Source organism: Bradysia coprophila, unplaced genomic scaffold (genome assembly GCF_014529535.1).
Source record: "Bradysia coprophila strain Holo2 unplaced genomic scaffold, BU_Bcop_v1 contig_232, whole genome shotgun sequence".
Lineage (NCBI taxonomy): Eukaryota > Metazoa > Arthropoda > Insecta > Diptera > Sciaridae > Bradysia > Bradysia coprophila.
Window position 1 is genome coordinate 17,510,206 of NW_023503493.1, and position 23,728 is coordinate 17,533,933.

The 23,728-nt window shown below is 33.9% G+C and overlaps 1 protein-coding gene and 1 long non-coding RNA gene across 2 annotated transcripts in view; one reads left to right on the forward strand and one right to left on the reverse strand.

The window, feature by feature from the left end:
- The window catches only part of LOC119077076 (calcium/calmodulin-dependent 3',5'-cyclic nucleotide phosphodiesterase 1-like), a 265,077-nt gene extending 249,029 nt beyond the window's left edge, over window positions 1-16,048 (reverse strand). The window contains exons 1-3 of the mRNA XM_037184229.1: window positions 15,931-16,048; window positions 13,583-13,650; window positions 13,400-13,442 (exon numbers count right to left, since the gene is read on the reverse strand). Coding sequence (XP_037040124.1) covers window positions 13,400-13,442; window positions 13,583-13,650; window positions 15,931-16,018 — 199 coding nt within the window. The 5' untranslated portion in view covers window positions 16,019-16,048. The remainder of the gene's footprint in view (window positions 1-13,399; window positions 13,443-13,582; window positions 13,651-15,930) is intronic.
- LOC119077088 lies at window positions 595-932 on the forward strand. The gene is made up of 2 exons (XR_005087744.1): window positions 595-683; window positions 804-932. It is a non-coding gene; the product is annotated as an uncharacterized LOC119077088 (long non-coding RNA).
- Window positions 16,049-23,728: the final 7,680 nt, after the last annotated feature.

Sequence of the window (23,728 nt, forward strand, 5' to 3'; positions counted from 1 at the left end):
TCAACCGGGGTAGACTCGGCCAGTTGTTGCGATGGTGATTTAAAACGTTCAAAAATTTTTATATCGTCATTCTTAATTTAAACATGAATGTTTCAAGTCGGGAAGTGGTTCGGAAACCGTTGCGAACATTCAAATAGATAAGTGTTATACTAACGAGAACTAACTGATAGGAGAGCCATCTGACATTAACTTTGTGTAACTTTCTGAACGTACATATGAGCGCGAATGACTATTATGTATAGTGTTATGTATATAGGTTACAACGGAGGTTCAATTAGTTTTAAGATTCATTCTGTTATAGCATCCAGTAGATGTAAGATAGAAACGAATAAATATTGTAGCTAGAGTAGAAGGAGTTGCATTTTATTTCAGTTATTGTAGGAAAGTCTAGACCCTAACCTTCAAACACTGGTACTTTCATGGGTCTATCGAAAAATAAAACGTTTGTAGAGAAAAATATACCTTTGGACACTATCGATGAGAGACCAAAAATTAACAATGTACCGGAGAGTGCCCCAAACTTTAATTTTTTCACACAACAATGGACCTCCGACCCACAGAGATCGATTATTTGTGTCTGTGAGTTGGAGTTTTTATTTTTTCAGTCATTGGAAATGATCTTTGGTGTAATCTGCATGCATTTGTGATAAATTAACCGAAATCAGTTCGTGATTTTGAATAACGTTATTCGAGTAACAGGATTCATTTCGATTCCTGAATAACGTTATTCGAGTAACCGAATTCATTTCGGTTCGTGAATAAGGTTATTCGAGTAACCGAATTCATTTCGGTTCGTGAATAAGGTTATTCGAGTAACCGAATTCATTTCGGTTCGTGAATAACGTTATTCGAGTAACCGAATTCATTTCGATTCCTGAATAACGTTATTCGAGTAACAGAAATCATTTCGGTTATAACGTTATTGATGCCTGGCGCAAAACTAAGCTTGCATGATGAACAACGATGAACGATGAACAACGATATAAGTTCCAAACAAAACATTTTTATATTTTATTTCGATGCCGAACGTTATTTGAAGTATTTTTGCATTATATTATGCATGGAAATTTTGCATAATTAATTTTTAATTCAGTAAAGTATCGTGAAAAATTAAGAAAATAAGCAAAGTCAGAAACCTTCGTCAACATGCGTGCAGCGCGCCATCTTTTTATTCAGTCGAAATTGCGAAAATTTACTTGTGAAAGAATCGGGATATTTAGCAAAGATGTAAACAAAACGTCCTTCTTCATTTGGCAAATGACCCTTCTCCATCGAGTTGTAGATGTTATGAACACAAAATCAGCTTTATAAAAAAAAACTAAAAACTTTTTTGTTATGGTCTAGAATAATTTTTTGCTCATAATAATGTTCATAATCGAAATAAAATCGTTGTTTGGAACTCAATTCCACTCTTAGATTTTTATGGCGTACTGGTCATACTAGGAATTCGGGGATTTATTGAAGGCCGCTTCAAATTTTTATATAATATTAAATGAATGAGAATTTTTCCATTTTTATATGTTTTACACAAAATAACCCGAATTTTCTTTTGGTACGACCCTGTGTTTTGATCTCAAATAGAAGTACTAGATTTAGGTGAACATGGTGCGTGTTGGTGTTGTACTATAAGTAGTTTTGTGACTTTTGTGCAATTTATTTGAGTAGAAAAAGTGTCTAACGAAATTGGGTTGGAATTATTGCATTTTATAATTTAAAAAAGTATTCCACGAAAAATTTTCCAATCGGTTTATTCTCAAAGGCAGTTATGCGAAATGAAAATCTGTCTATTTTTGAAATGAAATAAAAACAAAAATTGTTTTCAGCGTAATATTTTCGCTTTTTATGCAGAAATAACTCGGACTGTATTTAATTTTTTTGTTTGTTTGTTCAATTAAAAAAATGCAAGTGGTCCACTACCACCTTTATGTATTATACTATACAGATACCACTGAATTTGAACATTTTGAACATGGAAATATTCTGTAAACAAAATACTCGGTAATACTGTTTAATTATGCGAGAGTACAGTTTTACAAGCAACACTATTCTTCTACTTCATTAGTTTTAATATACATATTCCTTTTTGTATAAAAGACCACTGAAACCGTAGCTCATCGCACAAGTCGTTTTCACACATTTTTGTCGTCATTGTCAATAACAGATTAATAGCCGTTATCAAAAATTAACGTTTCCGACTTTTGCTTGTTTCGCTGCCACACAAAATTTTTACTACAAAGATTTCTATCAGTTGTCCCCAACAAAAAAAGCTAAAGTATACGCCTCTTTAATTCACATGCATTAATCTACTTATCTATGTTAAAGAAGGTGGAAATTTAATTAAATTAATTTGAAAAAAAAGGTCGAACTCAGCCACCGCTTGTTAACAGGAAATTTGAAACTAAAACACAAAGTACAGGAGCTAAATGATTAAGTTCATCTTCTGTCTCTTTCGAACACGCGTAGCCTCCATCATATACCATGACGTGGATATGGAAAAGTTTCATACCATAGCTGTGCACTTTGCGTCATGGATCTTTATTGCTTACATACATATATCATGTAGACCGTAGGAAGAACACCTTTTATTCAGAACTATAAAAATTCCCTGCATTTTATATGAATATAAGTTTCTGTGCAGCAGATCATCGGTCCGTATGCACTTCAATGTAAAGCACATTCTTTGGAGAGAAATGCAAACACGTACAGGTACACATTATGATAAAACTTTTATGAAGAATATAATTTCCTTCATGTTTATTTGTGTGGAATATTACAGGCTCGAAGCGATGATATGCATGTGCCTTTTATTTCTCGTTGTAAGTACTGCTTCTAGGTATATATTGAAGTGAAACTGTTGTAATAACAAATTTAATGAAAACCTTTCCGGTAGAATCTTTATGAGTTTTCAATTTTAAGCAGCGTTATGAATTTTTAACGAAGACGAAGTGAAAAGCAACTCGACCAGTTGTGTAACTATAACCATACATGCACGAACAGATAGTCGAACCTTCAAATATTTAACACAACACAAATGTAGTCTCATGCGGAATACATTATAAAAGCATTTGTTGAAGCCGTAAATAATACATTTACTCATTATCCGCTTGAGTTCATATTTTATCGAATCACAAATCCTGCTACTGCAATGTGTTTAGTGACAGTGATGCCGAAATTGTAATAGGAATATTTTGGTTGCAATAGACATTAGCTTTGCAAAATCTAATTTCATTACTGCTCCATGATACAAAAAAAAAATTAGGACTGTAAGAAAATTGTCCGACTTCATTTATGGTTTGCAGGAGTTACTGTAATCGGAATTTTAATTACTAGAACGTCTCGAAACTCTCAAAGTTCCTGACAATAAAAAAAATCGATAAAATACTATGTGGAACAAATAGAACTGTAGAACGTCAAGCACATGAAAAGTTTAGTTGAGTTAAGTTAAGAAGCTTGATGAAGAATAAGATTCCCAACAATAGGTTCTGATCTGGTGAGTTCATATATCGATGGGAAAACGGAAAACTACGCCAATAGTAAATAGCACTTGTCCCAATATTTGCTTGCGTAGTCCCCTCGTCATATCCCTAATTTAGAAAAGAAATGACAGTCTCCACCATGTGAAAATTGTCTGTTGAATAATGATGATTACATATGAGAATTTTCTTGGAAAGAATGATTCAAGTTCAGATCAAGCTTTTATACAGAATCAGAAAAATCAGAAGAATTCACACTTAAACGTTCGGTTGCTTCTATATCTTTGATGTTTGACGGGCGTTATACAGTTCATAATGGGTCATCCTATGGATTACCATAAGCCAATAAAATTTAATATAAAATATGAATGAATTATAAATGGATGGTAATAAATGATCGATAAATTAATTCAACACTACTGATAAAAAATAATAAACTACCGATAAAATTAGTACCGATAAAAAATAATAAAATACCGATAGAAATAAGCTACATGTCGATGGCACCTCCACCATTTATGGCTGAGTATTTCTCTGTCTGTGAAATTTTATTAGCGTATTATTTTCTAAAGATACTTTATTAGACGGTGCGAGAAAAAAAAAAGTAACTCCTAAGTTACCGACACCGTTCCGGCGCCCGGCTCTCATTGCGACCCTCCGCTTCGCTCCGGGGCAATGGGCCGAATCGCTCGGCGTGTTAAAACGCTTTTTATGTACAATGAAAATTGGTATTCGTAAAAAGCTGAATTCTGTAGGGACTAACTAAACTTCTTTACGTTACATTTTTTAAACGAACGAATTCCCTAGGAATGAATTAAAAGCATTTACGTTGCATTTCGTAAAAGGATAAATTCCCTAGGTACCAACAAAACGCCTTTACGGCCTCATTGTCAACTCATCTCAACAAAATCTTGAGTTGTTCTAAGATATTCCAGATCACTTAAAAAAAATTATGAAGGAGGTCGTGGAACTCGCGTCAACTTCGTCGTCAGATGAAAGTAGTGCCAGCGACATGTACCACATTTCTATCGGTATTTTATTATTTTTTATCGGTACTAATAATATCGGTAGTTTATTATTTTTTATTGGTAAAATTGAATTTTTCTATCGGTTGAATTTTATATCAAATTACAAATTAGGTTTACTCCCCCCAACCCTCGGTCTGCGTATACTAATGAATATGCGTAATTGATGATGTTCGGCAAATGTAAAAGTCCGAGCCTACAACATTGAAAGTGTAATTTGTCAGATCTAGAACTCATAACAATCCAATCTGTCGTTAATTTTGTTTGAAAAGGTCGAAAAGAATATTTCTAAAAAGAGAATGTTTAAACCGTCATAACACCCAATTAACCCCTTTTTTCCCAACCGAACCGAAACGATGAAGAAAAAAAAACTTCTTACCATTTTTATTATTCAATAAGCGAAAAATTTTCATTAAGCAGAAAAGCTCAAATTAACTGTCGAGAAAATGGTAATTATCAAACAATTTCTATAACAGAAATGATCCTTAATTCAATTTTGTTACAGTTTGTAAATTAAGAAGGGAAAAATCCATGTTTGTCAGAGATAAGTAGCGCAAATTATTAATGAAGCAGATCCGTATTAAATATTCTGGGTTCATTCATAAAAATATAATCCGTTGTGAAAATGTTTTCCGTTTTGATATATAACGACGTAAAGGTATGACGTTTCTCATTCAATTTCAAAGTTTATTTGAAATTTCAATTTCAAAACAGCAAAATCCCGTTTAATTAGGAACTTGCCATCATTATCAAGTGTGGTTTGAATAATTTTTTTAATGAACTAATATGAGATAGTAGCTGAAGCTGCAGTTTCTGTATTTTTACTTGTTTGGTGTATTTTAAAATAAATGCAGAGTTAACTTGCACTTGAAAAAAGCATAGCTATGGAAAAAATATATACCAGAATCATGTTACGATAGTTCAACATCAAACACTTGAAAGTAGTCTCTCTGTGAGCTATTTCTCTAATGAACCAATGAGCTGCACGTGTCAAGTAGCCCAACAATAATTTTGCTTAAATGTATGACGTAGATTGTTATTTCAATCTATGCCAGTTACTCCGTAAGACTACCACATTTATTTTGTTCTTTGTGAAGAGACATCAAACAATAAGACAGTACCACTTAACTGAGGTTTTAACAACAAGAAACAGGGAAAAATGTAACAAAAATATTTACATTGAGGGAATGTTTTTTTTAGTGAAAAACTGAACAGACGGTCTGGTGTGTGTGTGATGAGATTGTTTGTTGGTTGGGCAGAAAAAACGCAAAAAACATCTCATTATATTTACAACAGAAAGACGAAATGTACGGATTTTAGGAGGAGTTGAAGATTTATGAGGTCAATTTCAAATGTATTTTTATTCCATTACGATGAACGGAAGGAAGATGTGTTCGATATAATGGTGACGTTATTGTATTGTATTTTTTTAAGCGAAATTTTTCTTTATGTTTTCTTTGACTTGCATAACAAAAGGATAAAAAAAGCCCAGCAAAATTTATTACAACCATTTAAAATGACAGCGTCAGAGAGCTTAAGTCTTCACAGAGCTAAAGAATTTATAGAAATATTTATTTGTTTATGGTCAATGGTTCTTACAGAACTAATATATTAGCAAACATATTCTCGGGTAAACAGTAACTGATAGATAATGAATTTCTGAGGGTTGCACAGCAGGCCAATTAGAGTCCAAGGTGCTGCCACATTGTGTCCCACCCACTTAACCTAATATATTGGCCAAAAGAAAGTGTTAGAGTAACGGCATAATTTAAGAATCGTCCAGCTCTGGATGTGAGAAACAAAAAACAGTTATACCTGGTGCCGTTACCCCAGCTCATATAATGTCACAATTTTTTGGTGATATTGTGGCTTTTCGTTGATGAAGAGATTTTAGGCATTCCCATGTAACATGATGTTACGACCTTCCTTATAACAATATTGTGAACGTTTCACACCGTTGTCTGGAGAGCATGTATGCCCTCGGTTCATGAGTGAGTGAAATTTTGTAAAATTTTTGTAAATTTTCGCGAATCGATAGCTCCTAATTATTGATGCCGTTGTATTTAAGAATTATTAGGTAGAATATGTAATTTGTGTTCTCTACGTCTACCGCTTTTATTTGAACAGATCAACCAGACTGAACAGAAATTTTAGGTATTTTGGATGTATTACGTCGGAATAATCATTAAATCTATAACTTCATTTGAGTAAAGTGTTTGTAAAGTAGTGTTTGACACAGCATCTGTCAATATTTTTATCTTATATTCCGCTATATAAGAGTGTTCACCGATTGTCGTCGTTGTCGATAGCAGATCGTATCGTTTCTATAAGGTCAGTAATAAATAGAATGTTTACGATTTTGATTGAATTCGACGTAAAACTTGGAAACTATAAGTTAACTCTCTATAAACTTTGTGTGTACTTTATTGGAGAAGTTACTATGTAAATCACAGTCTTCCTAATATCAAATGTTTAGGTTTTTAAAAATATTTTTTCGCAATTCCGGTCCATAATCATCACCTTTCCATGCATCCATTTAATGTCGTTTTGAAGGTATTTATTTCACAGTGCGTTTTTGATTATTTTTTCGCACTTGGGCTTTTTCACATTTTTTTCGCACGCTACATAGCTCAGTACCTTTAAGAAAGACTAAATTTTATAAATAAAAACTTTGCACAGACCAGGATTTGAACTCCCAACACCAAAATTCTTCCAAACACTAAGCAACGACCATAGCCATTCGGCTACAGAGTCACACAATTATACAGAACGTATTGTTGAAGCGTACATACTAAGCATTAACTACTTGATTTTATTTAGCGCGTCTCTATACATCACATTGCAATGTGTATATAGAACAGGTTGTGTTGTAGAAATCACTCCTGAAAATCCGAAATCACTTGTAAATCAAATATATTAAGATTGTATCAAGACGGCCAATTGATTAAAATATAATCTAGATTCCTTTGAAACGGCCTATAAATACAGAACGATATTGTAAGTTATTCGCATTCAATAAACAAACGTTAAACGGGACACAAGTCCCTAATTCAGTAGTTTATCATTATTCATCACAAGTGGCGCAGTTGGTAAAAAAGCTAAAATTTAGCATTGGTCGTAGCATTGGTCGTGGGATAGTTAAGTTATTTGGAAAATTTGACTGGCACTGCGTGTTGGAGTGAGAAACTCACCAGTTAAAATTTTCTAAAATAACTCAGCTGGTTCGACGAATTGGTTGGTCGTTTTGGCTAGATCAACATACATTTGGCTGGTTGGTCAGACAGCTGGTTCGACAGAAATTCATTTGGCTGGTCGTTTTGGCTAGATCAACATACATTCGATTGGTTGGTCATACATTTGGCTGGTTGGTCAGACAGCTGGTTCGACAGACATTCATTTGGTTGGTCGTTTAGGCTAGATCAACATACATTCGGTTGGTTGGTCATACATTTGGCTAGTTGGTCATTTTGGCTGGCGTACAGTCAGGTTGGCGACGTACGTTCGTTTGGTTAGTCATACATTTTGGCTGACTCAACGTACGACAGTTTAGTTGATTGTGCAGGAGACACAAATCATGCATTTGGTTGTGCGGTAGTCACGAAATCGGTCTGAAAGTTGTGCAGGAGACACAAATCAGTTAGGGTTGTGCGGTAGTCACAAAGGAGACAGAGTTGTGTAGGAGACACAAGTCATTTGAAGGTAATTGTCTGTGGCCGACACGTACAAATCAGTGATCGGTTTGTAATAAAAGGAATTCTGACATGCCAAAATTACGTGTTTCGCATTTCACGACAAAAAATATACCAATTACTCCGGAAAATTCATCTAGTTGCGCGCCTGATCGTAAGTCTGTTCAGGTCAGTGGTAGTCAGTCTCGCAGTTCGACTAGTGACGTGCAGAATCCTAAGTCCGTGCAGATCATTGGTCAGTTTCACAGTTCGTCGAAAGCGATTTATTCTGAGAAACAACCTAAACGTATTTCCGTCCGGCAAAAGGAAATTATTGAGGCTTCGAAAGAAACGAAATACGCGTCAGTCCCACAGCGAAAATATTCGAAATTAATAGAAGACGAAGTTTTAAAAGAAGCAGCACTGTTTAGATACGTCTCATTAAAAAACAAAAAGTAAACATTTAGACCATGTCTGCGGTGAAGAAACGCGGTTCATTCAAGCGCTTATTCACCATCGCTTACAATGAACTCGCAGAGGAATTGGACAAAGGCGTTACAGACGACATGAGTTTGATAAAGCGTCTGTTCAAACGACTCGAAGATCGTTTTAATCAATTGGACAGGGCAGATGAAATGGTTATGGAGGAAATAATGGCACAAAACGTTTCTCAAGAGGATATGGACGAAGAGATCACTATACGGCAGGACTACAGAGACAAAATGAACGATATAACGTTACTGGTGGAGGAAATGAGCAAAACAGAAGACACAGAAAGTCGTAATAGCAACTCGGGTGGCGACAACTCGGGTGGCAACAACTTGGGTGGCAACAATTCATGTGGTAACAATTCATGTGGTGGCGACAATTCATGTGGTGGCGACAACAAATCAAGGTATAAACTACCTAAATTGGAATTGGTTAAATTCAATGGAGAAACGAAAAATTGGCTACAATTTTGGAGTCAGTTTAAAGGCATACACGAAGATAAGAATTTATCGAACGAAGAGAAGTTTCAATATTTAATCCAAGCGACGACAATAGATACTCCAGCTAGAGACGTGGTATCTAGTTTTCCCCCTACATCCGAAAATTATCCAAAAGCAATCGAATACCTGAAGTCACGTTTTGGTAAGGACAAAATATTGATTGAACTGTATATGAGAGAACTATTAAGGTTAGTAACGGATCAGAGCAGTGAAAATGAATCACTATCAAAACTATATGATACATTGGCAACGAAGCTGCGAGCACTAGAATCTCTAGGTGTCACTAGTGACAAGTATGCCACAATGTTGTATCCGTTAGTAGAGTCTACTTTATCCAAAGAGATTCTTCAAGTTTGGGAAAGATTGAGAAGTCAATTCATCGATACCGAAGAAGGAGAAGAACTGAATCTACTAATGAAATTTCTACAAACAGAAGTAGAAAGCGAAATTCGATTAAAAGTGGCAAAAAGGAGATCAGACACAAATCCAGAATATCAGATGGTTCGACATAATAAGTACCAGAGATATGAACAAGCAACTGCAATCGATCTTTTCAACAATAGTGGACCTTCTACAAGCAATTGTGTTTTTTGTGAGAAAGCACATAAAAGCCAAAACTGTATTTCAGCGCGAAAAATGTCCTTAAAAACAAAGAATGAGAAAATATTTACTGCAAAATGTTGCTATAAGTGTTTGCAACCAAATCACCGCAAGGCTAATTGTAAGGTATCGGTCAAATGCGGAATTTGCGAAAAAGCGTCCCACTGTACAGTAATGTGTGCACAAAATAACCATCGAGAAATAAGTCTAAATGCAGTCGCTATCAATCATTGGGGCAATACATTTCTACAGACATTATTAATCACGGTCGAAGGTATAAACAGACAGCATACACTGAGAGCAATAATCGATACAGGATCTCACCAGTCATACATATCTAGAAAAGTGTCAAAATTGTTGGGTCTCCGTGAAATAGATACGTTCGAAACATCTCACAGTCTCTTCGGTGGATTTGTAACTCGACAAGTAAAACATTCCGTGTATCAAACAGCAATTTCAAACCAAATTACTGGCTATGAACAACGAGTATTTCTGTTAGATCAAGAAACAATCTGTGGTTCGATTCCGCCGATTGCTAATGGACCATGGATTCAGGAACTGACTGAAAATAATATCAACTTATCAGACCTTAACAGTAATCGCGACGAAATAGACATTTTACTTGGTGCAGATATAGCAAGTACGTTGTTCACTGGAAAAATCTATCGGACGAATAATGGGCCTGTGGCATTTGAAACAGAACTAGGTTGGACTTTGATGGGTACACCAATTAATGCTGGAAGAACTTCAAACAGGACAACAATTTTACAATCATTACACATTGCTAATGTCCAGATACAGGATCTTTGGAGGCTGGACTTAATTGGTATACACGACTCAACAGATAGTTTGAGTCGAGATCAGCGGAACGAATCTACAATAAAACATTTCCACAAACATGTAAAACGATCTACGGACGGACGATATGAAGTTGCACTACCTTGGAAGGAAGACCATCAACCGGTAGCTATGAACTATGAAATATCACATCGACGATTACAATCAGCAATAAAAAGACTGGAAAAAGAAGATAAGATTCAAGAGTATGAGAAAATATTCAATCAATGGTTAAGTTTGGGAATAATTGAAGAAGTTGAAGAAGCAGACAATACTAAAGAACCATCAAGCTACCTTCCTCATCATCCGGTCTTTAACCCGAAGAGTCTGACAACACCGATTCGCCCAGTCTTTGATGCATCGGCCAAATCAAATGGTCGACCATCTTTAAATGATTGTTTGGAAACAGGTCCAAATCTATTAGAATTGGTGGTAGTTCTATTACTCCAGTTTAGAATGAAACGATATGGAATCATCGCAGATATCGAAAAGGCTTTCCTACAGATTGGCATCAGAAAGGAGATTTTTATGGCTAAAAAATAACAAACTCGCAATATACAGACACTGTAGGGTAGTTTTCGGCATTTCATCCAGTCCATTTCTGTTAGCAGCAATCCTGAACACGCATCTCGATAACATCAAAAACGGATTTTCAGGAGTGATTTGAAATCACTGATTTCTACAACAGGTTGCTTGATCGTTCAAATGAATTCATGTTTGCATATGAATGTTTGGTAGAAATTTTGGTAATATTTTGCATTGGAAAGGTGATTATGGCCCGAAATTGCGAAAAACGTTGTATCTACCACGGTAGGTATCAGTATTTTTTCGCACACGACGTCTTGTCGACCTCGGCTTCGCCTCGGATCGACAATCGACATCTAGTGCGAAAAAATACCTTAATACCTACTTGGTAGATAAATAACTATTGTTCCTTTAGAATAAATACTATATGACTATAACAAAAATCTGCGGTAAGTACATACAAGATCACATTTTCGCCTTTCGTTCTGTCTTCTAGCAAAATATCAAGTCAATTGAAGTATAGTTATTTATCTACCAAGGTAGGTATGGAGGTATTTTTTCGCACTAGATGTCGATTGTCGATCCGAGGCGAAGCAATTTCGGTCCATAATCATCACCTTTCCATGCATCCATTTAATGTCGTTTTGAAGGTATTTATTTCACAGTGCGTTTTTGATTATTTTTTTCGCACTTGGGCTTTTTCACCTTTTTTCGCACGCTACAGAGCTTAGTACCTTTAAGAAAGACTAATTTTTATAAATAAAAACTTTGCACAGACCAGGATTTGAACATCCAACACCAAAATTCTTTCAAACACCAAGCGACGACCAAAGCCATTCGGCTACAGAGTCACACAATTATACAGAACGTATTGTTGAAGCGTACATACTAAGCATTGACTACTTGATTTTATTTGGCGCGTCTCTATTCATCACATTGCAATGTGTATTTAGTGCAGGTTGCTTGATCGTTCAAATGAATTCATGTTTGCATATGAATGTTTGGTAGAAATTTTGGTAATATTTTGCATTGGAAAGGTGATTATGGCCCGAAATTGCGAAAAACGTTGTATCTACCACGGTAGGTATGGAGGTATTTTTTCGCACTAGATGTCGATTGTCGATCCGAGGCGAAGCCGAATAAAATAACTATTTTACGCTTAACTCTTATACCAAACACTATAAAATAGTTTAAACAACTAAAGTAATCAATTTAGTAAGAAACCATGATGCTTGCCGACGCTAGTCATTGTTCAACCCAATTTCTTTACCTTCTTTTTCCTACTAGCTCATGGACTAATGTTTATTACCTGAAATTTTCTTTTTTGTGTGTGAATGGAAAGGTGACAAATTGGTCATAAAAACGGGTGTGTTTCCCTTACAACACAAAATCGATATAAATACATTGATTTTGTCAACTCATGCCATTGTCATTTAATATTACTTTTAGACATGCAGATACATAGATTCCTTTCAAATTCATAACCTCTACGAATCAATATTGATTTACGTGAAAAGCTGTCACAACCATTCAATATACGTATATAAACATAGCCATTCACACCCTACGACAACTTAATACGTATTTACGATACACACATCTCATCGGCATCCGAAAATGTAATATTGTATGGATTTGTCGTACAAAAATGTTTCAAAATTTATATAGTAGAAAATGCAGATCACGTACGACGTATAAAGGTCAATTTTCCAACATTATTATTTTCTTTTGTAATCCAATTGATGTCCAATTGCTCAACCAAACTGCAATAAGCTTAAAGTACTTTCGATTGTGCTAAGTTAATGTTATTTGCCAGAAGGGATGATTGAAAACAGAAAATTGTTTGAGTTAGGTTCGTTTTCTCGTTTAAAAGTTTTTACCCATCGTACAGTGCTTTGTGGAATTTGTGCTGTGAATGAACGGAACGTTTCAGTGTGGTGCATATGAACTGTTTTATCATTTAGCTTCACGAAGATAATGCCAGGAGAAAAAAAGGAAATATTTTCGATTCGATTGCAGATGAATCGAACACAAAATAAACAAAAATGTTATCATGGATCATTGACTGAGTTTGCGTCTCGTTTTCCTTTTTTCGTATTTATATCATGTTCTATAAATATTTCACAGAATTTATTGATTTTCAGTTTAATTTATTATTAGTAGCATGATTTATTCGCTCTATCTTTGATGTGTTATATAAATTCCCTCGGGTGTCTCAACGTGATTCACATTTTTATGGTCCAATTAAAACACATTTTGTGCTAACATTAATAACGACTCACCTTGTTTCGTTTGATATCGAGTCTCGTGTACCTGATTTTTAGCCTGAAACGACCAAATTTAATTTAAAATTTTAATTAATCTCTATTTGTACATTCGACGCTTCATATCATCGCCATATACGGTAAAACAAACAATTATGTCACTACGTATTGTATATAGCTTCTCAAAAGACAACAACTCACCGCTAACAAATATGCACTTTCACAAAGTGGAATATTTTCTGTTTTACTGTTGTTTCTGCCAGAGTCATCTAGAAAAGAATAGAATTGTTCGTATTAAGAAAGCTGAAAATGTTGTGCCGAAAAAAGCTTCATTCGATAAACTTGTGTGTTGCAGCTCGTTTTTTAAATTGAATTATGAAATTGTTGTTGGAAAACTGTGTGTATATACGCAGTGGGTACGTGTTTTATGTACTGACCAGTTACTAGTTTGAAAGCATGTAATTCTTGTCAATCTTTATTTATGTGTCTGAATAAGTTATGTGTTTGGTTGCTGGCTGATGGAACTTTGTAAAGTAATTCTTTTTCTTTTTTTTCGTAAATATTTAATTTTGTTCGACTAACCAGAAATGAGATAATGAATTCGTGATGTGGTTGACATTGCAGATTCAATTGAGATCCTTAAGAATCTTTACAGATAAATTTTTCGAAAATATACTTACAGTGGGTTTTTTTTAGTTCGGAACATATAGGTTTCTTCCATCGTACGGTAAAAACGAATTTTGACAAGCCGAAAACAACCGACCGTCATCCACAGAAGCAAACATAACCGCAACTTAAACAAATTTGTTCGTCAAAAATTCAAAGTGAGGTTGTGTTGGCCTATCTGTGGATGACGATTGACATTTTGAACGGACTTGGAAGAAACCTATTTGAAATTTTTAGAGTTTTAAACGTTTTAAAAGTCATCGATGTTCCCAGTCAAGTAAGTGTTTCCGGGTTATAATTTATTTTGGCACGAAATTCGAAAATCCCTTAGTGGAGCCAAATTTCACATTTGACTGAGAACATCGATGACTTTTAACACTCTGATAAATCTAAAATTGTGCTTTCTTAAGATGAACACACTGTATTAATAGTAAAGAAGCAAAAGATTAGATCAATTAATCACGCACACTTTTTGTTTCCTTTGATCTCAAATATAATTTGATAAATCAAAGGAAACGTGGTTGAAAGCAAAGCATCTACAACAAAGCACTATATAGAACTGAATTTTTCAACGAAAAAATTGGTCCTTGTTTCTATTCGTATAAAACTGGAACACAGTGGCATTATATCAACTTGCACAACTTAATTTACGGGAGTAATGTTTGACTCGTAAACATTCTGTCCTCCGGTTAGAATTTCTCTGTATGAATGTAAATGAATCTAAGAGTTGGAAGAATTGGATTTATTTTTTAATCTGATAGAAATCGAAACCGTAGAAAATGTTGAAAGGTCAAAATTTAGGAACTTGAAAACATTGATATTTTTACATAATTGTCTCGTACAATTCCAATTTTAAGATTTACCCATTTCGGTTGAGCAAATCAAGGTCTTATTCAATCACTCAAGTCAATGAAATGACTTTAAACGTGATGTAGGCTCCCCCTATATTTCAGAGGTTTCAACATTTTGTCATTGGATTTTTTCTATGGCATTGGATTCGTCCGGCAGTTGCGAATTAGACATTGAAATTAGACCGAATGCAGAACATGCGAACCGAAGCTCTTATCGTGGGAAGTAATGTGATTTGTGAATAAATCAGACGGACTGGGTTGTGTATAAAAACGGGAGAAATTAGGATTAAATTAGCAACGAACTGGGTTTTAGAAGTTGATGTTTCAGAAAATTGTCACAGTTTGTCACTAGGTGGTTTGTTTCTTCGAATATCTAATGGTGCGACGTCCCATGATATTGTTCAATAAAACTTATATTTGATTGATAATAACTCAACGTAAAATCGCTAAATGTTAAAAAAAAACTTTTTTGAATTTCCACAGTGTACCCACAACTGAGCATTTATTTTTCCAAAGATTTCGAAAGTAAACGTAGCCAATAACGTTTACATAGTTTCTACGAGTATTCGGCCCCTCTAGCATGTAAAGCTTCCTGTGTATCTTAGACGATTGATTTTAGGAACTTTTCCATGTAGCAATTGTTCTCGCTTCACTCGTATTGCAGCGAATTGCCTAAAATCAATCGTTGAATACGTAACTAACTATTGTCGATGATTTCATGCGATAAAACATCTAACGCAAAATCGCACATTCAAACGCAACTCAGGTGCCAATCCATACAATTTCTAATGTTTCCAAGGAATGTTTGATAATGTGACCTTTTTTGTTCTTGCAATCATTATCAATTTTAGTTGGAAAGTACCTTCGTGACGTTGGAGATGAAATCTTAGATTTCAATATTTTGTTCTTATGCGAACTTTGTGCGCTTTTTTTGTAAAATATTATAGCACTACTGTGAATAGAACACTCTAAAGTACTACAACTCTAAACAGCACTATTGAACTACTGCACTACTAATGAACTATAGTTTACCGCGCCATAATCCAAATGGTCTTGATACAAAATTAATGCATTGTTGCGTCCATTCCGGTCCAGCCGGTAAACAGACTGTTGTTCCCATTATGGGATCCTTTTTTTATTTATTGATTTGTTGTCAAAAATTCTTGTCAGGCTACAACTGGGAAAGAAAGAAATGATGTCGTTAGTGTATTTTTATGGTAAAACAATTTACGTTCTCTGTGTGTCTTATTAAATTCCCCTCAATGTTGCGTTATAAATTAAATTTTAACAAAATTTCAATTAATGTTTTTTCCTAATAAATTTCAAATTATTTAATAATAAACGCAACGAACCAGTCCAGCAAATTTCAAATCATAAATTTATCAAATTTATAACTCCATTTCAACGGATAAAATGTTTAAGTTTATTTTCTATTAGCCACATAATTTGCACAGATATAGTGACAGGAGTGATTTGTTTATTCCATGTAATTATAAGAGCAAATTGAATTAATAAAAGTAATATTGACGTACAATCTCGCCTGACATTTTATAAGGTAATAAATAATATGAAATGAACGAGTATAGTCTGCAGCAGACAGTAAGAAAATTTAAAACGAAGCGTGTTGCGGGAATCTACAGAAAATGTTTCTACCTTGGCCAATAGGAATCTTAAAATTGTTTTAATTAAAGAACAGCACAATTTTTGTTGTCCTAATTAAACACTGTAAATTACCACACAAAATTACTACCTGAGTCATAAGAAGCAGTAGATTATGTGCGAATCACAGCAGCTGGAAAAATTGAAGACATTTCAACTTAAAAAAATCTTTGAAAATAAGAAAACTAAAAACATTGGATAATTGGATAGTGGAGCTGAACGTAAAGTGAAAATATTTCGTCATATTTTCGATTTAGCTTCGCTTCAAACTTTATCTATTTCCACATTTTCTGACGAGGCCTTTCAAACGAGCCCCCATTCACAAAAATTTGTAATAGATGAATAGATGAAATAGGATATTTTCGACATATTTGCTCCTATTTGTCTTCACTGATGTCAAATTTCTTCATATTTTATCCAATTTTCTATATCCGTCGAGACCTTTCAAACCAGCAATCTCATGTGAAAATCATGGAAGGAGTCTATGAAACCTATCGTTTATAAGGATTTAATTTACTATCAGAATCAATATAAGCCAACCTTCCTGCGTTGAACAAATGCATATGTAGCCATTTACTGTTTTCAATAAAAATTTATTTAAATTCAACATTTTGTTCTGGTTCATAATTTTCAACCGAAAAATTTATTTTCTCAAAACACATCACATATCACACGTAAACCGTACAACGTACATGCAAAAATATTGTTAGTACGATTTCGTTAAACGCAAAAAACCACATGAGATAGAATTATAGAAAAAAGGAGTTTGCGAAAAAAGAAGTTAGCCGTCACAAACCAGATGGAATAATTAATATTTTCGGTGTCAATTCAGTTTGTTCGAAATGATTTGAAAACATGTTTTCAGACATCATTTTTGCAAGCATATTATGAGATTAAACTGCATAGTGGAAGTGGTCTTGCTGCCACATGATAATAAAGTGATTAACATCATATGTGTAATCCATTTATAAGTGAGTTAAAAGTTAAGTTTCGTATGTTTGCTATAGGTTCTAGTGCAATATAATAATGATGAATGAAGCCAGACACTTCGCAATGATGTTACATGTTTACATTTATCAGTGATGGAATGTATGGATGTTGAAAGAGTGAGATGTTTTCTGGGCTTTACTTTTTATCCAATTCATCCTGACCGTGAAATGGAATTTTGTGATCACTTTTTTGTTGTTGAAAAATTAGTTATAAATTACTGACAACACCTTAGAATAAAACGACATCACTTGGTATAGAAATAGCTCGAGCTTTGTCTAATTGAAATTAATTAACCATCTCTTTAGTCAGAAAACCCAAGAACTTAAACAAAAATGACTTTCGATTGAAATTCATTTCAGCACTTTGTTCGTAAATATATTCAATCTGATCCCATTATAAAACGATAATAATAAGTCTCACCGGTATAATTAATTCAAATTCTATTTAAACGAAGAAATTTATTTGCATAATTGCCGGGTTAAATAACGTAACAAGTTGATTATCTCTCTGCTATAGTTTTCAATGTGTTTCTCATTAAAAAAAAGGGTATACAAACAGCATCAAACCACAGTTACAATATAAACAGATGCTAATTTATTCGTTTCGGTGGCTGCAACTAATAAATCGGTTCAGTATTTCATTGAAAAAGACAATAATTAAGCGAATTTGATTGTTCGATTATTATTATTATTTGAGTTAGATTACCACAATTATGCAAAGGGTATACGCCCAATTACATCCAATTAGAATATAATCGAATTCCATTGTGGAAACCTTTTTTTTTGTATATCACCCATCTAGACAAATTGAGGTGTCGTTCGCTGTAGCACGATAGGAGGCTGATAATATAGCATTTTTGTGACAGATTTAGCATTTTCGATGGAAGTCTAAGAACACCATCTACCTCTCGAACAATGGAGACGAAATCTTTCCTTCAAAAATGAAATTTAAAAAAATCAATGACTGCAAAAGAGAAGATTAACGTGTTGCATTGGTTCCGTAAGGAGTGCATTGAAGAAGAAGTTGCCGTTTTTGTACAACACGCTTTATAAACGGCACCCTAAGAAAATACCTCAAATTGTTTCCATAAATCAAAATGTTACCAACGGACGAACCAATGAACGGTTTAACCAACAAATACCTCCGCTTCTATGCATACTTATTGTATTACGATATCCTGACAATGTTATAGATATAAATGGTTGTAGAATATGCGCCGACTTTAGGTATTTTCACATCATTTACAAATTGAGCGCCATAAATTTAATATAATGATGTAGTGGGGGATGAATGTATCAGTGTAATCAGTGTAGGTACGGTAAAGTTTTGTACGTCAGTATATCGATAAAGTTTTTAACTACTTTATTATTCCCCAACAAAATTATATTTTCTTCTTCTAAGTAGCTTCACTTCTACTACCACTACAAAAGTTTCAAAATCGTGAACCATTTTCTGGAGGGTTATTATATTCCGTATTTTATATATCAAAGATGAAATAATAAGATTGTTCATATAAGTATAGGGAATATTTACACACAGAAGAACATGAATAAGTGACTTCTTGGAACTACATTTTTAGGTATATCTACGTAACGTCGTAATCAAAAGACATAGTATGTACCTCACACATTGTGGTAAAACTTTTCATAGAAATTACAGTCCTATTCAGTATGAAAACTTTTTAATCGTGAAGTTAAATTGAAAGACTTAAGGTTATTAACACACTCCATAGAAAAATATTTTCATAAAAAATGAGCACCGCTATTGTTATTGTAATATCCCTGCTTCTTTCATGAAAGTCACCAACAGCGTATGTTAAATTCACCAGCATTGTAACATACATTTATAACAAAAAAAAAAGATTCAAAAATCCAGCTGCATTTACGAGTAAATTTTAAAATTCGTTACTCAATTAACACGGTGATGTGGTATCAAGCATTGACGCAAATTCTTAAATTTGATTTTAGCATGCAATATCTAATTTGCATTAGTACATCAACTTCTGACACCGAATGCTTTTTCAAATCGGAGGTTTTGATATATTTCGACACGTGCACAGACCTCCCTCTATTAATTTAACAACAAAGAAAATTCAATTTTTATTTCACTTTTCTCTGAAAGCACGAGCACACAAAAAAAAATGTTTTTTAATTCAAATTGATGATGGAGTCGAAGGTAAATGGATCTGTGAAAAAATGATTTTTATGCATTCCTTTACGTGATAACATTATTGCGCGATACCGACTATACGGACTAATGCCATTAAAAATCAATCAAGATGAAAATTGCATTTACACCATGAGCTTTTATGAAATGTAAAGCAGATAAATGATGATGGCTCGCTGTACTATAAAGGAACAGGGGTGCATTCGGTGTCGTTGGTTGGTTAAACGTATTAAAAAAATATAATACAAACCAGTGATAGATCTTCCCTTTTTTTGGAAGCTTTCATTACCGAAATTCTTCTCGTCTTTCTGCCACGCCGTAGACTAATTCACTAGATGTTGTTGCGGTTGGATTTTGAAAGCAAGCAGATGTGCTAACCGATGCTCTATTGAAAGCTCATCGGATACAAAACGATGCTAGCAAAATGAGGGCTCAGAAGAGTCGTCTCTTTCATTTATCCATAAATATTGCAACGTGAAATGTGTCCGATAACGTAACAGCTTGTTTAATGCTTATAAATTGTATTTAAATTACGGATCCTAACGAACTGTCCCACCTGTAATACTATTTTATAATAGCCGCACGTTTGAAGTGGTACAACGTTGAGCCATAAACGGGATTTTATTTGAAAATGTTCCTTTAATGCTAAGCTCGTACAGCTTAATGAATCTTTGAAATTAGATTTTCAAAGCACTAAATTGAAGCTTTTGATGTAACTCAATTACAGTAGCGAACACATATAGACTTCCTATATAGAATTTACATTTAACATCTTCTTGCACACTGATGGTTAATACTGCATAGCAGTACATAAGATATTATTTTAACGATATTATGCATCCGTATGCTGTTACAAAATTGCTCGTCATTGAAATGGAAAACACACTCTTGTCAAAGAAATGTGTCCCGTATAGCAGTTAATGAAGCATTCATTGCAAACATTGTAATCTAAATTGCAACATTTATAAACTGTGTGAACAATCCGACACATAAATATGCATACGATGGAGAACATTTTTACAAATTTAATAATCGCTTTGAAATGTGCAACTTTTGTATTTCTATTTTTCCAACTTAATCCACACATTTAGTGGCATGTCACAGCATTTTAGTTTGAGGTCGGCTACTGTTTTGCAATAATAGTTTGCCGAATTCGAGAGGAAAAGGTAAAGTAATAACACATGATGCTCGCAACCGCAATTCTTTCTGTAGCAACAGTCTCCCTATAAATTTGAACAACGGTACACGGTACCTTTAGGCTACTGGTGGCAAATAACAATTTTGTTTTTTGTTGTTGTTCTAAAACCATTAACCTGAGGGTTAATGTACGTACTCCCCTCACATCTCTTTAAGCCTAGACTTTTACTCAGGTTGGTCCAACAAAATTGAATCTTTCTATGTACATTGCAAGAATATGTCATTGTTATGGGTACACACGAACTGAAATCGAAACATACCCTAATTTTATATCAATTAAACTAATTTCGAGTTTTATCTTTATTCCCTTGACTGTAAGTCATGGGTTTTACAAAAGAAAATACACCGTACGTAACACGTTCACTATGATCAAAAATGTATGGAAATGTGATGAAAAAACGTTAAATGTTAAAATTTTGTGCCCTTTGTTAACTTATCGTGGAGCAAAGTTCAACAGATTTTCAAAAACGTTTTTTTATTTGATGAAATGTTGAAATCCTCAGGTCAAGTTCGAAAATGCGTATTATCGGTTCAACCATCTGGTGGTAGTTCTCGAAAGAAGCCTTTTCTGCTCTTTGTTAACACGATAACTGAAGCAAAGTTCAACCGATTTTCAAAAACTTTTTTTATTCGACGAAGTATTGAAATCCTCAGGTCAAGTTCGAAAATGGGTGGTATCGGTTCAACCATCTGGTAGTAGTTCTCGAAAGAATCTTTTTCTGCTCTTTGTTAACACGATAACTGGAGCAAAGTTCAACCGATTTTCAAAAACTTTTTTTTATTTGATGAAATGTTGAAATCCTTAGGTCAAGTTCGAAAATGGGTATTATCGGTTCAACCATCTGGGAGTAGTTCTCAGAAGAAGCCTTTTCTGCTCTTTGTTAACACGATAACTGAAGCAAAGTTCAACCGATTTTCAAAAACTTTTTTTATTCGACGAAGTATTGAAATCCTCAGGTCAAGTTCGACAATGGGTGGTATCGGTTCAACCATCTGGTAGTAGTTCTCAAAAGAATCTTTTTCTGCTCTTTGTTAACACGATAACTGGAGCAAAGTTCAACCGATTTTCAAAAACTTTTTTTTATTTGATGAAATGTTGAAATCCTTAGGTCAAGTTCGAAAATGGGTATTATCGGTTAAACCATCTGGGAGTAGTTCTCAGAAGAAGCCTTTTCTGCTCTTTGTTAACACGATAACTGAAGCAAAGTTCAATCGATTTTCAAAAACTTTTTTTATTCGACGAAGTATTGAAATCCTCAGGTCAAGTTCGACAATGGGTGGTATCGGTTCAACCATCTGGTAGTAGTTCTCGAAAGAATCTTTTTCTGCTCTTTGTTAACACGATAACTGGAGCAAAGTTCAACCGATTTAAAAAATTGGTGGAGAATGGAATTAATTCCTGAAGTTAGGTTCCAAGATAGATTATGTTGGTCTAACGAACAAGCTAACAGAATTTGCGTATCAATTTCAATAGTATTTTTCTTGTTATGTGACTTTGCCTTGTAAACAAAACCGAATAAATAGAATAAAAATTAACGAGTTCGCTTCGCTCTGGCCGCAATTCACACGAGTTTAAATTTTATTGTAAACACGTCATTTTTTACCGGGCATTTTATATACAAAGTTTCGAAGATTTTCAGTGAATCTAAACAGAATTAAATCATCAATGAGAGATTTATTAGACCGTTCTAGTAGTTCTTCTTCTAAATACGTTTTTGTGGCCATCAACATACAAAATTACATTTCATTGAAATAAGTCAATAAATCATTGCCAATAAAAATACTATTGAGAAGTTAAGACAAACAGTCAAGGGATCCGACCCACCCAACAGGTGGGACCTAGTTTATTTATTTATATCTGAATGCATTGGGACTTTCCGAATTTTTGTCGGAAAAGAAATTTTCGAGTGATTCTGTAGCTCTGATTTGATAAATCGAATTTATTTCATCAATGCCTTTCTGCATAATTTATATACATTTCGATACGTGTACAGTGTTCACAAATATTTTAATTTCCCACACATTGTATCACTTAACGTCTAGATACATCTCTTTTACCGTCATGTAAATGCCTACACTCATTCTCGGATAATATACTTTGATTTCCTTTTTCGCATATAATTTCTGTAGTGTGTCAGAAAAACGTTTTACGTTTTTTTTTTCATTGTTGTTTGTAACAAATATCACACACCGGGGAGTGATTTGATTTGACTCATTTCTATTTTCGTATGCATAAAAGAAAATATTATTGGAATTTTCATATATCGAAAATTTTATTATTTATTTTGATATTCATATATACTCTGTCAGCCTTGCAGGGAAGAAAAAAAGGAAATGATGTGTAAGATTGTCTTCTCTTTTCGTAAATTTTATGGTTCTTTTCATCAACTCCAAAAGATTTCCCTTGGGTTGATCAATTATTTTATTTCGACAAATTTTATATTGAAAAAAAAAAAAATAAGTCGATCAATCAATCAATTTATTTATTTATTAAGTGCAAAAGTTTCTTAAACGTTCGGATCGATTTTCTTGGTATTCTCATTTATCGTTGAATAAATAAATTTTTGTTTAACAACTGAAACGATTAATTTGATATTTGAATTGTCATGTTTGATATTTTTATTGGAAATAAATTTCGTTAAAAGTATCGGGCTCCACTTATGCAATTATTTAAAATATATTTCATTCTTAATCGATTACGTGTAATTTATTCATATCACCGTAAATAGTCACCAACACTTGCAATTAGATCTGTTCGATAATTTTATTCCAATCTTAAGAGCGAATCGAGTGGAAGGTTTGATATTGCAATAAAAAA